We start from the raw sequence: 15,250 nt of genomic DNA on the forward strand, positions 1-15,250 counted from the left end.
CTAGATTCGGGGGTCCTCAGATGTCTGGCCTAGGAGTTTGGGCCGGGTTGCATGGGCCGCATAGGATCACGTCGAAGATCATCTACCGTGTCCGGATGGGACTTCTCAGCACGTGGACGACACGAATAGAGTCCGGAGGTTTCTTTCCTTGATAAACCGACTTTGTACCATCTATAGACCCCCCCCCACGATGTGTATATAAACTAGAGGGGTTAGACTGTAGAGGCTGACTTTTCACCATCATCGTAATCCTCATAGGCTAGCCATCTAAGGTTAGCCATCACGATCTCGAGGTAGATCATCTCTTGTAATCTTCCGATTCAATAATCATAATCAAGCAGGAGTAGGCTTTTACCTCCATCAAGAGGGCCCGAACCTGGGTAAACATCGTGTCCCCTGGCCTCCTGTTACCATTGATCCTTAGACGCATAGCTTGGGCCCCTACCCGAGATCTACCGTTTTTGACACCGACAACGGTCTCATCGGTTGAAGTAGATGATGAAGCTCGTGACTTGAAGTCGCTTGTAGTAGGAGGACGACTTGAGGTTGTCGAAGTTTTATTGTAACTCGACTTGTCGTCGTTGCTTGTAGATGGCTTGGTTGAGGTAGAAGTTGTTGGAGTCATTGAAGCTTGGTTGTTGGAGAAGCCGTAGCTCTTGGAAGAGTACTTGGCATACTTGCAGTCATCTTGCACTTGACGTTTTGCTTTGGTAGCTTGATGCACTAGATCAATGAGGTTGGAGTAGGGTTGGAAGTCGGCAATCTTCGTGATGGGATGATTGAGGCCATTCAAGAAACGAGCCATAGTTTGCTCATCATCTTCCGTGACATTGGCTCTTATCATGGCAATCTCCATTTCCTTGTAGTATTCTTCTACGCTCTTTGTTCCTTGCTTGAGGAGTTGGAGTTTCTTGAAGAGATCGTGGTTGTAGTAGGTTGTCACAAAGCATGCTTGCATGACATCCTTCATTTGATCCCATGTGGTGATTGGTGGTTCACCTCTTGCCTCTCGGCGCTCAAGGACTTGTTCCCACCATATGAGCACATAGTCTTGGAACTCAAGGGATGCCATAGCGATCTTCTTCTCTTCCTCATAGTTGTGCAAACGAAAGATCTTGTCGACCTTCAATGCCCATGAAAGGTACTCTTCGGGATCATTGCTTCCATTGAACTTGGGCATGGTGAACTTGAGCTTGCCATAGCATTGCTCTTCATTGTGTGGGGTCGGGGATGATGATGACGCCCTTGACATGGATGATTGTCAACCTCAAATTTCTCTTGGCATGGAGGATTTCCATAGTCATCATGCTCTTGGTGAACTTGAGGTTGTGGAGGAGCTTGTCGAGCTTGTGGAGGAGCTTGAGGAACTTGACGGTGCACTCTTGCTTGGTAGTTTCGCTCTTGAATTTCTTCGTGAAGTGCTTCCTCTTTATTGCGCGTATCTCGGTTGTGGTTGGCGACGGCTCAACTTGACTCTCGAAGGGCACGTTGCGCCTCATGTGTTTGAGCTTCATGTTGTTGTTGTTGAAGACGTTGAGCCTCGGCATCTTGTTCGTCTTGGTGTTGGCGCACTCGTTCTTCTTCTTGGTGACATTGACGTTGCCTTTCTTGCGCTTGTGCAAGAGTAGCTTGGTTTTGGCGATGACGATGTGCTTGCTCGTCGAATTTCTCTTGTTGATGATTGCCGTGTAGAGGATTGCGAGTTGCTTGACGGTCTTGGCGCGCGTCTCAACATAGAGTGTTCGATGTTGGTGTACTTGAACCGAAGAGGGTGTCGTCGGAGTGTCGACTCGAGCGGCTCCGTCTTGAGTAGGACAGAGTGGTAGAAGAGCGGTTTACCAACAAGGCACGAATCTCGTCCATTCTTGCATCGTTCTCTTGTTTGTGTGCGTCGAGCTTGTTGTCAAAGTAGTCTCTTGTTCGTTGCTTGAAGAGTCGCAAGTCGGTGGCGAGATTGTCGATGCGGTTGCTCATTGCTTGTTGTTCTTGATGCAAAGCTCTTTGTGCACCGAAGATGTGGCTCTTGGTGACATAGGATGACATGTCGTCGTCTTGCTCGATGAAGAGTGGGTTGGTAGAAGAACTTGGCCTATCCATCATTCCAAGCAAATATGTGAATTGGAGAAAGAGAAGAACTTATACCAAATGTACCTTGACCGATGTTGAAGATGGATCAATGATCACTCAAATATGTAACAAGGAAATAGCACAATTGGTACCAATTGTTGTCGGTTCTCACACCTACACAAGTAAAAGCTTATGGTGGAGCTCGGGGCACAAAATTTGATGCAATTGTTAGTGAGCTTAAAAAATGTTGGAAAAGATTCACAAATTTGCAAATGCAACAAGTAGACTAATAGCAAGATATGGTACACGGAAACACACGCACGAATAGAGAAATGGGGTCATGCAACCAAGGAATGAGCCAAAATGTGGAATCCATGAAAATGCTCTTGTTGCACAACACTAGAGAGACGCTAGCACAATTGCACAATAGGCAGATACGAACTTGTGCACAACCTACTAAGCAAAGATGCAACGACTTCTATCCCAAGTATGCTATATGTATGGTATTCCGATGGTATGATCCAAGATGATCGGGTATGCCAATCTTAATGTAGTATGATGCTATGGTTCTTGCTTATAAGCTCTTTGCTTATCTTCCCCTTTTGCTTAAAAGCTTGTTTGTCTCTTTCACTTTTGAGCTCTTTCTCATGCAAAACTTCACAAACCAAGATGACAATTGTGTATGCGATGACAACTTTGTGACACAAGAGATGATACCAAGATATGCACCACGATGATATGGTATGTATGCTATGGGAAGTATGATCACTAATGTGCACAAGTCACGTTGCCGGCAATACTCAAAGGCTAGTCTCGATGGGAAAGCAACGCAAAATTGGGCTATGGTGGTTATCAATGCAATGGTAAGGAATAGACAAAGATGTCGTCAAGGTTACCATCGAGGTAGTCGTTTGTAAGCAAGGACGGTTGTTGGCGATGATGAGTCCTTGGCAAGATGAGTGGTGGTGATGTTGATGTCGAACCGTACCTATATAGACAAAACACAATAGGACATGGGAACCACAACTCAAATTCTCAAAGACCAAATGTGTCAAAATTGGCGGAGGTGCTAGCGGGTAAGCAATGGTGGAGCTTGTGGGAAAGCGGTGGCGGTATGCGGAAGTGATGGTGGTATGCGGAAGTGAACGTGGGCATCGGAACAAAATTTGGTGAAAGTTAGGCGGGAAACAGGGCGGTGGATGGAGATGTTGCTGTCAGGGGTCGGATGTCCGGGCTGGAGGGCCGGATGTCCGGGGGTCGCGGGCCGGATGTCCGGGCTCGGGATCCATGGATGAACTCGATGAACTCCACGGGGAAAGGTCAAATCCGGGGCAAAATTCGAGAGATTTTGTGGATGGAAATTGGGGACAAGAAGGGGAAAGCTAGATCTACTTGCAACACACGAAATCTGCGGATCAAATCCAACAAAACTTCATCACACCAACAAATCACAAAAAAATTTGGGGGGCTATTTTTGTGGGGAATTTTCGAATTTAGGACAAAATCAACAAAATCAAGCTAGAAAACGAAGAGGCAGCCTCCGAAATCATGATCAACGTGGCTCATGATACCAAGATGATGTAGGGTAGAACCCTAGATGCCTGATCTTTCACGAAAGGAGCGGATCCCAACGAGGAACACGAAGAACACGAAGGGAAACACGAGGGACAACATGAGAGAATCACTCAAACCAACAAGATTCGGTCACACATATGCTAGATCCTCGAAACGCAAAGATAGATACACGATTCAAAGTCAACAAAGGAGGATACAAAATGTCTTCTCCGTGAGGAGGTCTTGAAGGGTCTTCCCATGATGGGGTCTTGAATCCGCTTGGGAGATCTTCTCCGAAGAGGTTGTGAGCTCCGAGGAGAAGTAACCAAGTGGATGAGCAAAGCTCTATCTCAAATATGAGCTAAACCAATGCTAACCCTGGAAAGAGGGCGGAGGAGGAGTATATATTGACTAGGTGGGCAAAGGGGTACATGGGCCTCGTCCCTTACACTATACGCAGACAGGGGCGGCCGGACATCCGGGCGTTCACGAGACGCCGGATGTCCGGGCTGGACCGGCACCGTCATGATGCTCTCTGGATAGGGCTGGTCCGGATGTCCGTGACTTCGCGAGGGGCCGGATGTCCGGGGTCGTGGCCCGATGTCCGGGCTGTTGGGGCTGGTTCTGTAGCCTTCGGGATGTCTTGTCCGGATATCCGGTCTGAGAGTCGGATTTCCGGGGCATTGGGCCGGATGTTCGGGCTGGCCGTCGAATGTCCTGACCCTGTAGACTTGGCCGCTGGTCCTTTTCTGCAGGTGTCACCTCCAGGGGCCGGATGTCCGGGGACCTGGCCGGATGTTCGGGGACCTAGCTGGATGTCCAGGTCCTGGGAGTTGTTCTTGACTCCTTCCGTTGGTTCTCTTCATCCGTGAACTTGGGGACTTGTCCGTCTTCACGTGCATGCTCGGGAGGGTCCTCTTGGTACCTAATCATGCACAACATTCCGGACTTAGGTAGTAGCCATGTCTCGAGTGGATCATATGTGATATCACTAAGGAAAGAAGTCACCTCGGTCTCGAGAGCTCTAGCTCGTGCTCGTGTCATAGGTCCTCTTTGGCGAGACGATGATAGGTCCATGAGGATGACCTCAGGATGCTCCGCATCAATAGGCGATGCAAGTTGATCGCTCGGGTCGACAATCATGGAACACTTGTTGCTCCAGCTAGCAGTTTCTGTACTTATTAAAACAAGTCTTGATTGAAGGTAGGTGCCTATGGTGGGCTATTGATACCTTCGATGGATACGACGTTAGATCACCTACAATGAGCTCTACACACCAATCATGCGATGGACGATGTCAGCACTAGCAATTGCTAATAATTTTCATATGGCTGACTCTGAGTACTACACCCAACAAAAAGCAAAGATGGACCAAGTCAGAACCAAAACATATCAAACTTAATGTTGATGCAACCTATTTCGAGGATGAGGCAGGTGGTGTAATATTATCGTTTCTGAGGGATGAAAAAGGTGTGTTTCTTGCAGTAAGGTGCACTTACATTCCCCATGTTGCGAATGCTATTTCCATGGAGATAAAGGCAAATGTGTGATGGCTTAAACTTCACAAACCAACTGGGGTTTTCTGGAATTAAAATTGAATCTGACTCACTTAACGTGCTTGAGTTTTGCACTGAACAGACAAGATGGTGGGATGTTGCTTCTGCAATCTTTGTGGAGTGTGTCGACATAGCTACTTTATTTGGGAACGACACCTAATTATCGTTCTGCTAATCATATAGCGCATATGTTAGCCAATAATATCTTCTGTAATAAGATTTTGCTTAGTTGGACAGACGAACCTCCGGATTGTCTGGTCGCTAAACTCGTGGACGATGTAATGTTTTTTATTTCAATAAAGCCAACCATAAATGGGAGCAACTAATTAACGAGCGCTCCTTCGGGAGCCTCGCAACGATCAGCGCCACTTGGCGCGCTCTCAGCTATTCGCCACGTGTCGCGTTGTGGGCGCTCCCTCTGGATTTTTTTTTATTTTTTCACACGCGTTTTCGGCTTTTTAAATGGTTTTTTCTCGGTTTTTTTTGATGTTTTGGTTTTCCACCGGTCTTCCTTAGCTTTTCGACCAAAAAAAATTCGAATTTTTTGTGTGTGCAAAAAACCGCATTTTTTTCCGCGAGCGTCACGGTTTTGTTTTCGCGAGAGGCACGGTTGTGCTTTCGCGAGCGGCACGGCCGTGCCTCTTGGAAACGAAAAAAACGCATTTTTTGTTTTTTCCTTTCGCGAGAAGCACGGTTTTGCTTCCGCGAGAGGCACGGTTTTGCTTTCGCGAGAGTCACGGCCGTGCCTCTTGGAAACGAAAAAAACACGTTTTTAGTTTTTTTTTCTTTTGCGAGAGGCACGGTTTTGCTTCCGCGAGAGGCGCGGTTGTGCTTTCGCGAGAGTCACGGTCGTGCCTCCTTGAAAACGGAAAAAAACACGTTTTCAGTTTTTTTTTCTTGCGCGAGAGGCACGGTTTTGCTTTCGCGAGAGGTACGGTTGTGCTTTCGCGAGAGTCACGGCCGTGCCTCCTCGGAAACGAAAACAAAACGTTTTCTGTTTTTTTTTCTTTCACGAGAGGCACGGTTTTGCTTTCGCGAGAGGCACGATTGTGATTTCGTCAGAGGCACGGGCGTGCCTCTTTCGGAAAGGGAAAAACCCCGTGCTCCCGGTTCGGTTTTTTCGTGAAAAAAAAGTTCGTCAAAACCTATCAACATGGGGATCTAGTTTTGAAGATCACGACGCAAGGAATCCAACGGCGAAAGCGGTTCGAGATTTGAACGCACGGATTAAGAGATAAAATGTTTTGAATAAACAGATCTACGAAAAAAGGGAAAACTCCTAGGTTGTGACAAGTGACGCATGGAAGTTGGAGTGATCTCCGCAAGAACTCCTTAAATAGTGATTTCGGCTATAATGGTCTTCATCCAAAAAATAAGATCCCCGTAAAAAACAAATTAGTCATCAACCAAAACAGGCCTCTCAGGCCCTGAACTGGAAAAGAAAAGGAAAAGAAAGTTTCAGGCCCTGCACGGCCTGGTCTAAGATACGTTTTCGTGCCTGGGCTGGAGACACATCCCCTGCTCCTCTCGGCGGCCCCCCAGTTCCCTAAAATCTTCCCCAAAACCCATTGCTCCGCGATGAGACCCGCAGCAACAGCGGTAGCAGCCACCGCCGCCGCGCTCCGAGCCGCGTTCCTCGCCCCTCCCGCTGCCGCCTTCCGCCTCCTCCCTCCTCGCCGTGTCTTCCTCCTCCCCCTGCACCGCCTCTCCTCCTCCTCCTCCCCGACCGCCCCGCCTTGCGCCGCTTCCTCCGACTCCCAGCCGCCGCCGTTGCCTGCCTTCATGGACGCTCAGTTCGAGTCCTTCCGGTCGCAGCTCGATGGCTCCTCCGCCCTCCGCGACCGCATCCGCGCCGTCGTCTCCGAGGTCGAGTCAGCCTCCCGGGCCGCCTCCGCTGCGCTCCTCCTCATCCACCAGCCCGTCCCCATCTCTGGTTTGCTGCCCCCTTTTACTCCTCCCATTTCTGTACGGGTTTTGGCTCCATCGCTTAATCCTGAGCTATCTCCTCTCCTCGTGCAGATGTGCTCGGCAAGGCGAAGGCGCAGGTGGAGGTGATCAAGGGGCTGTACTCTCAGCTCGCGGAGATCCTCAAAGAGTGCCCCGGTCAGTACTACAGGTGATGATATGGCTTACCCACGCGTCTTTTCCATGTTACCAAGGTTGGGCTATGTGGAAATTGCTCATATATTGGGATTTGTTGCTTATTAGGTACCATGGGGACTGGAAGAGTGAGACACAGTCTGTGGTGTCGATGCTAGCGTTCACGCACTGGCTCGAGACTGGTGGCCTGCTCACGCACGCCGAGGCCCAGGAAAAGCTAGGATGTACGTGAAGGCTCTGCCAACTGTTGCATTAGTTGTCTTGTAGCATACAATGCCAGTGTGCTTGCTTACGAAGCTAAATATGTTGTGCTCCTGGCCTTTTGCAGTGGGTTCTGGAGAGTTTGGCCTGGACGTTGAAGACTACCTGACTGGTTCGTTATATGCATTACCATCTCTGCTTTGTGAATTGGGTGTTATCTATGAGATTTAAGTGTCATACATGTTAAATGTTTTGCTCAAGAACAGCTAAGGGGGAATGTAGTTTTGACCCTCCTGATTGAAAGATACTGATTATCCGGGAACAAAATGCATATATTATAGCATTCACATCAGAACTATTGCATCTCTTTTTTAAACAACTAAATTGCTTTAAGGTTTAGCATGCTTTTGTTTTATGTAATGTTGTGTGTAAATGACATTGCTTACTCACATGAGGACTTGTTTGTGTTGCAGGGTTGTGCTTCATGTCCAATGATTTTGTAAGCTCCCCATCAACTACTCAATATTAATTTGATTACATACACAGTATCTTTTTTTGCAAAATTAGTTTTTGGATCCTAGCCCCTATAATGAACATTCATTCCTATCTATTGCTATAAAAGAAAGATCTTTGTCAAGAACTTTTCCTTTGTTCTGTACTTTTTTTTTGTTTAGATTTGAGCTATTCGTCATATCCAAGGCAGCTCCCTACGAACACCACATTCATATGACTATGCCTCCTTTTGAATTGGCAATATGTTGGGCTTCATAACTACTTCCATTCTAAAGATTACTAGTCAATAGGCATGTTTCAGTAGCAAACATATTCATATTCATAGAGCCATTATAAATGGCAATCGTCTTCACTTACATCACAGTATGTTTCTCTTCCTCATTCCTATTTCAGTTTTCATAGCACAGATGTTAGTTCATGCTTTATGGCGTATCATTAAGATATCCTCTTCTCGTAATTATTATAACTACCATTCTACCAATAGTGTTTTCTTTTCTATAAATAATCCTAGAGAATCCAATAAATTTAGACAGGTAAATTCTAACATGCCAAGCAGAATAAAGTATTATAAAAACTGCATTAGAGTTTAGATAAGTGCACCATAGCATGTATACACATCCTTTGATTTAGGCAAGTTACAATTAGGCGTTAAAGCTTTAGTTGATGGTAAAGAGTTATTTCTCTACAACAATGTATAAGGATCGAATCGCTACTTTAATTGATTGTACACTATTGATTGATCCTTAAGTGTATAGTATACTTGACTTCAATTTTCACATATAGCCAGCTAAAATTCTGTTTTCAAGATTTTATGTCAACCACTCTCCTCGTCGAAGCTATGGATGCAGAGCAGTTTTAACATGCTCCCTCTTACCCTCTCTTTTCACATGAGAGGCAAGAGTATATAATAGATCTGATCCGTTGATCTTATTAATTAGTGGTCTGATTAATTCTTACCTTCTTACCTCACATGCAAAAAGAGGAGGTAAGAGGGAGCATGTTAAAATTTGCCATGCAATAAGAGATATTGCAATTATACTTAAGTTTGCATTAGTTCTAGTATTGATTCATAAAAAATACTGATGGTCTATAATGAACTAAAAAAGAGTATAGGAATTATTCACCTCAACTGTTCTTTTATTATTGGTCGATCCTAAGTGTGTTAATGTGTTATATATCAATGTATGTAGTCTAAATTTTCACAATTAAATAAATATTATATTTTTAGATTGTTTGTATTATATGCACTCCGTGTACTATCTATTTTCATATGCGTATACAACATTTTTTATTCTTACAAAGTAAGCGATGCCTATATGCATTTTCTCTTCCTGCACACATAATTGATAGTGCGGCCGTGGCTAAATTTGCAGTATCACTTTTATATATAATTATATACCATTGTAGAATAACTCATAATTTCCCTCAAGCATGGTTCTACGGCCCACATTGCCTTTAGCTATGAGTTAAGAAAATCTAGGTTGCATTATGTCTACGTTAATCTCATTCCTGCTCCCAGGTGTGCCGCCTCTCTTTCTTCTCATTAGGTCCATCCCTTCTTTGTCTGCATGGTACTCTCTCTCTCTCTTTCTCTCTCTCTCCATGGGACGGGAGAAGGTTCATGCCTGCTTTTCCCCTCCCGCACCCCTTGTTTGTTTTCCCTCTCATGCTCCAGTATGGTCTTCCTTCCCGCGCTCAGCTACTCAGCCACCATATCATGACGGCAAAATGGCTTGGACTGGAGGGGCACCACAGCCATATCAATGATATGAGGACCACTTAAAAACTGTCAGATGCATGTATTGTTAGGTTGTGGTCTTTTTTTGTAATTTTTAATGACCTTTAGACATGCGAACATGTGGTGGTGCAACGGAAGTACTCCAAGCCTCAGAGTAGCCTCAGAGTATTTGATAAGTTCTCTCTCCGTCTCACACATGATTCCTGCTCTACTCTGGATTACCTGGCCAGTTGTGCTCACGATAGGATCGAGAGCTGGACTTGCTACATTCGCAGTTCCGCTGCTACCTGGATCGCTCATTGCATGCTTATTTATCTGCTAAGCCTGGAAAACACCAGTGTGGCTAGGGTATTAGATGATGACAGAAGGATTGCATTTTTCCCCATCATGAGGATATAATGTTTATGACTAACCAGAATATGGATTTGACAATGGTTGGATGATGTATAGGTACAATTACAAAAATAGACCGTTCATACTTTGCTAATTAAAAGAGGGTCATCTTTTGCTTTTTTTGTGAGAATTTCTTGTTTTTTCTCTGTTTTGTGATTTGTGATTTTAGTATATACTCCCTCCGTTCCAAAATAGATGACCCAACTTTGTGCTAACTTTAGTACAAAGTTGGGTCATCTATTTTGGAACGGAGGGAGTAATAGACACTGCCTATAACTTTCATTAGAATATCCGAGGACTGAACAAACCATGTTAAAAAAGTAATTGTTACGTTATAATTTTGACGTCTAAGAAACCTTTTGATGTACTTGTGGAGATAGTTTGTTTTGCAAGATGGATGTGAGACATGTACCTACCCTTCTCAATTCCACACAGTATTCACATTTTTTATGTGAATCATAAATTTTTAGTCATACAATATAATTCTATAGCTATCAACAATGGCTACTGACTATCTAAAATAATACTCCCTCTGTTCACAAATATAAGATGTTCCAACTTTTTTCTGAATCGGATGTATATAGACACGTTTTAGTGTGTTTATTCACTCATTTCAGTCCGTATGTAGACCATATTGAAATATCCAGAGCATCTTATATTTGTGAACGAAGGGTGTAATATTTAAAATTCTTTGGTGTTGTCTTGTCTATTTCTAAAGGGTTTGCAGAAAACTTGCATACACTTGTTAGCAACAGTCTAATCTCGGTACCATTGACGTTGATCACAACGGATAACTGCCATGCTGAAGAGAACCCGATGCGGTGGGTTGGAGAAATCGGGCATAGGGTTGAGATGATAGAATAATTCGGAGAGAATGGATTGATTCTTCTTGCTTATCTCAAACAGAGATACATGATTTGCTAACACAGTATGAACTGCCGATAAATTAGACTCATTTATCCATCTTTGCCAATACAATTCTATTGCCTAAAAGATCCCTGATCTCCCTCAATTCGTACTCCCTGGTGCTAGTCCACAACATACAGTGCAGCAGAAATGCAATTCTATATCTACAGATTGATGCAAAATTGGTCATAATGAAGAAAGACTTGGTCCTTTCAAGTGATTTGGTCTCAAGTGTATTCTGGTTTCGAGGTATGTTTGAAATTAGAAAACAAATTGTTTTGTACCATCTCAAAGATGTAAACCTGAGAAATGATACCTGGGGCCACATGACAGTGACACATCGATATCCATTTTCCAACTTGAGTGGTCTTTGTGATGGTACAAAGCAATGCTGAAGTGTGATACTTTTTAGCTCTAGACTACAAGTTTCAACTTAAGTAATGAGGGTGGTAGAGCACATTGTGGTTTTGTTTATTTGGAAGTGTATTGTGCCAGTTGTGGGCTTCAGGCCCAGATGTTTGTGAGATTTTCAAATTCTAGTATGTAAATACATTTAGGCGCATGTAATTATTAAAGGAAAATTAGTTTTTCCAGTGACAATCATCAAGTACAGCCGGACACGGTTCCTTGTCCTTTTTTGGTCGGAGTCGCTGCTATTGCCAAAATGCACTGCTGCAGTACCACCAGATCCGCTGACCGACACTGACCCAACCACCACTTTCGCCGCTCTGCCCTTCTCCAACCGCCTCCTCCTCAGTTCACCACCGCCCCGGTCATCCTTCTAAAGCCTGTGGGCCTAGCTTCTTATTCAGCGCCGGCATGTCCCCACACTCCACACTCCTAAGGCTCTTCCTTGCCTGTGCCTGTTCCGCCGTGGTGAGCCACGTTGTCACTGTCCCTGGTTCAGTGTCTTTCTGGCTGCGCAGCTGCCAGCGATGTCCACCACCGCCTCGTCCCTGCTCAGCCGCTGTGGAGCGCCCTCTCTCACACACACACATGTTATCCTCTCTCAATGGATTTGGTCAGCAGATAGTGGTGGTGTCCCAACTCTTCTCTAGGTTTCAACTAATTTCCCTTCTACTTTTTGTATTTTCGACTGCGGGTTCTGGTTATTCTACTTTATCTTCTCTGGCGATCTATGTGTGCTGCTTCATCTCCGTTCTCCGTGGAGCTCAAGCGTGTCCGTTTGGAGCTGATGAAGTGTTCCTTCTGTATCTTGGTGTCTGCTCCATTTCTTGCCGGTGATGGTTTTCTTTATCTCCTCTTGCATGGGTGTGAGACTGGTCTTGTTCATTGATTTTGCCTCTCGGTTGGTGTTTCCTTTTTCAACCTCCCCTTTGGACGCCTGCAATGTGGTTATGGGATTGACGACTCTCCGGTATGGTCGATGGCTGCTTGGCCTCCTGGTTGGGGACCTTCTACCGTTCTTGCGGTGCAGCTTTGTTGCCTGGCGCATGCGGCTCCCCAGATTCAAGGGCGTCAGTAACTTCCTCAACCTCTGGTTTCTCTGCGGTTCCGAGAGAGGCCCTTTGTCTGGCTGCTTTTCTGTGAAGCTGGTGGCGACTGAAGCTCTGGTTTTGCCTATGGTGAACCCTGTTCCAGTCAGCAGTGAAGCTCTGGTTCCCGTGGCATTCTGGATGGTTCGTAAGGACCCGTATGTGCACGTATCCTTGCAGGGCGGCCCTTTAATCTTTGTTTCTTTTGTGTTTGTCTTAGGTTTCCAGGATGTCCTCTTCTTTGTGGCTTGTTTAGCCCCATGCATCGAGCCCTTAACATAATGCAGGAATCTTTTGCCAACAAAATAAACAGATCGTGGGTGCAGGGGAGAAATATGATCATGGGATTAGTTATTTCAGCACAGGTCGTGGATGGGGTCTGTGGCGTAGATATCTCCTGAGGGGGTGTTGATGGGCATGTGGTTCCTCGGTCGGTTCAACAACGCGAAATGGTCGACCACGAGAGAGAAATCTCGTTAAACCTGTACTTCTATTACTAGCAAGAAACCTGTGCTTTGCTATGGGATGAAGGATAACCATACTTTATGTTTACAAGCTAATTACTTCATTAAAATCTGCAAAACTCATGGTAGATTGGGGTGTTTTATGAAACAGAATTAGGTGGGTAGTGACTAGTAAGCAACCACTTCTCATTCTCAGTCGTTCATACCAAGACGGTTGGTTGGTATTACAGAAGTTGAATGGACCATCATCACCAACTTGTTTCTTTATAAAATTTGCAAGACATAAGTACTACTCCCTTATTGGATGCATTAGAATATGTAGTCTGTGGAGTATATAAATACTACTCCCTCCGTTCCTAAATATTTGTCTTTCTAGATATTTCAACAAGTGACTACATACGAAGCAAAATGAGTGAATCTACACTTTAAGATATGTCTACATACATCCGTATGTGATAGTCATTTGAAATGTCTAGAAAGACAAATATTTAGGAACGGAGGGAGTAGAAGGTTGAAGAGCCGAAGTCAATGCATTAGAATATGTAGATTGTTTTCAACATGTGAGTGTTCAGGAATAGGATGCACCTATACTATATATACCCCCTTATTGGATGTAAAAAGCTAAAGAACCAAAGCCTATAAATTAGAACATGGAGATTACTTCAAATTTTTGGTTGGTGTTCAGGTCGGACCCATGTTGTATCTTATGAACTTACGAGTGCATGCGAAAACGACTACATATAAGTACAAACAATTTACACTTGAGCTGGACTGTACTATAATTCTTCATAATGTACAAGTGTCGAGCATATAAACCTGAGACGGACTGTGAACTATTTTTCTTCATGAATGATTTACGTACAAGTGTCAAGCATATAAACCTGAGATGGTCTTTAGTGTGTAGCACACTTTGTAAATGAATGGATTAGACGGCGCTGAGCATATCTGCAAAATGCATACTTTACATAATACCATCTGCATTCTGAACTCTTGAATTTACTATTTATATGGTTATTTCCTTGGATGTATGTTAAGCATAGTTAAAAAAGGCGTGCCTAAGCGAGTGCTTAAGCACGCCTAGGCTCTAGGCGTTGGCAAAACGCATTGCGCATAACTATGCTTAATCTGTGCATAACTGCGCATAAGCATGCGCTTTGGTCAGTAAAGCGCAAGGCGGTGGCAAAACGCACAATTAACACCTAGCGCTTTTTTGAACTATGATGTTAAGCAAGAATTCTAATGCCGCAGAGCTAATGAGTGGTACAGTGACTGCTTGCTGACCTTTTTTACAGCCTAGACAGATGCTTAGTGAGTACAATTGCAATTCTCTACAGCCAGTGAGTGGTACTAATTGCTGCTTGTGGAATCTTGTGCTCCCTCCAATCCATATTAATTGTTGCTGACTTAGTACAACTCCGATCCATATTAACTGTCGCCGACTTAACGGAGGGAGTGCATCCTTTATATGAAATGAAACGGAAGTGCTCAACAACCAATATTGATATGAGTGACTGCTCGCTGAATTTTCTACAGCCTAGATGTGTACTGAATAGAAAACTGTAATGCTCTATAACTATGACTTGTATTAATGGCTGCTTGCTGAATTGTCTACAGCCTAGATATGTAGTGAATCGGGTCACGGCGGGCGACTACGACTGTCCACGGAAGGTGCTAAGCTTTTTGACTGATCTGCACGCTTCATTTAGGATGCTGAATCTGCGCAATGACTTCTTGCGTAAGAAATTTGATGGTGAGTTCCTCAGCTTAGGTTCACTGGACATGTTTATTTTTAACACAACTTGGCTAGCTTTTGGCAGTATTATTTCAGCTTACCGTAATATGTTGTCATGCCTTTTTGTTGTTGTTGTTGTTGTTGTTGTTGTAATCTGTGTTGATTCAGCTGTGTTTCCTCCCTTGTTTTTGGTTTTGTGTTTGCAGGGATGAAGTATGATTTGAGAAGGGTGGAGGAAGTATTTTATGATGTGAAGATACGCGGACTTGTCCCTGGGGAGTCAAAGCAAGAGGTTGCTCAGTCATAGACGGTGAGCGGTGCCGTACCATTTACTTGGCAATCGACAGCTGTCATGTGTTGTCGTCGTTACCAATGATGTTTATGTTGGACGGATGGTTCCTAGAAAAAGCTCATGCTGTGAGGATCTCTCTTTTTGACTGTAGCATCGTTTAAGTTCGGCACTTTTTCGGACCCGCCTAGAGGTTGGAAAATGACATGAGAATTATTCTGTTGTCATGTCATGTGACCTA

At 44.5% G+C, this 15,250-nt stretch overlaps 1 protein-coding gene across 1 annotated transcript; it reads left to right on the forward strand.

Moving 5' to 3' along the window:
* The first annotated feature begins 6,692 nt into the window (after window positions 1-6,692).
* On the forward strand, window positions 6,693-15,250 carry LOC123119281 (translin). The gene is made up of 7 exons (XM_044539030.1): window positions 6,693-7,110; window positions 7,197-7,293; window positions 7,386-7,501; window positions 7,606-7,650; window positions 7,952-7,977; window positions 14,603-14,738; window positions 14,927-15,250. The coding sequence occupies exons 1-7, from the start codon at window positions 6,756-6,758 to the stop codon at window positions 15,025-15,027; spliced, it is 876 nt and encodes a 291-aa protein (XP_044394965.1). The 5' UTR covers window positions 6,693-6,755; the 3' UTR covers window positions 15,028-15,250.

Source organism: Triticum aestivum, chromosome 1B, assembly GCF_018294505.1.
Source record: "Triticum aestivum cultivar Chinese Spring chromosome 1B, IWGSC CS RefSeq v2.1, whole genome shotgun sequence".
Taxonomy (NCBI): Eukaryota; Viridiplantae; Streptophyta; class Magnoliopsida; order Poales; family Poaceae; genus Triticum; species Triticum aestivum.

Excerpts from the sequence above, each read along its gene's own strand:
- LOC123119281 (XM_044539030.1), top strand. The coding sequence starts at position 6,756 with ATGAGACCCGCAGCAACAGCGGTAGCAGCCACCGCCGCCGCGCTCCGA. Across the intron at positions 7,111-7,196 it reads CCAGCCCGTCCCCATCTCTG|ATGTGCTCGGCAAGGCGAAG; the intron begins GTTTGCTGCCCC and ends CTCCTCGTGCAG. Across the intron at positions 7,651-7,951 it reads CGTTGAAGACTACCTGACTG|GGTTGTGCTTCATGTCCAAT; the intron begins GTTCGTTATATG and ends TTTGTGTTGCAG.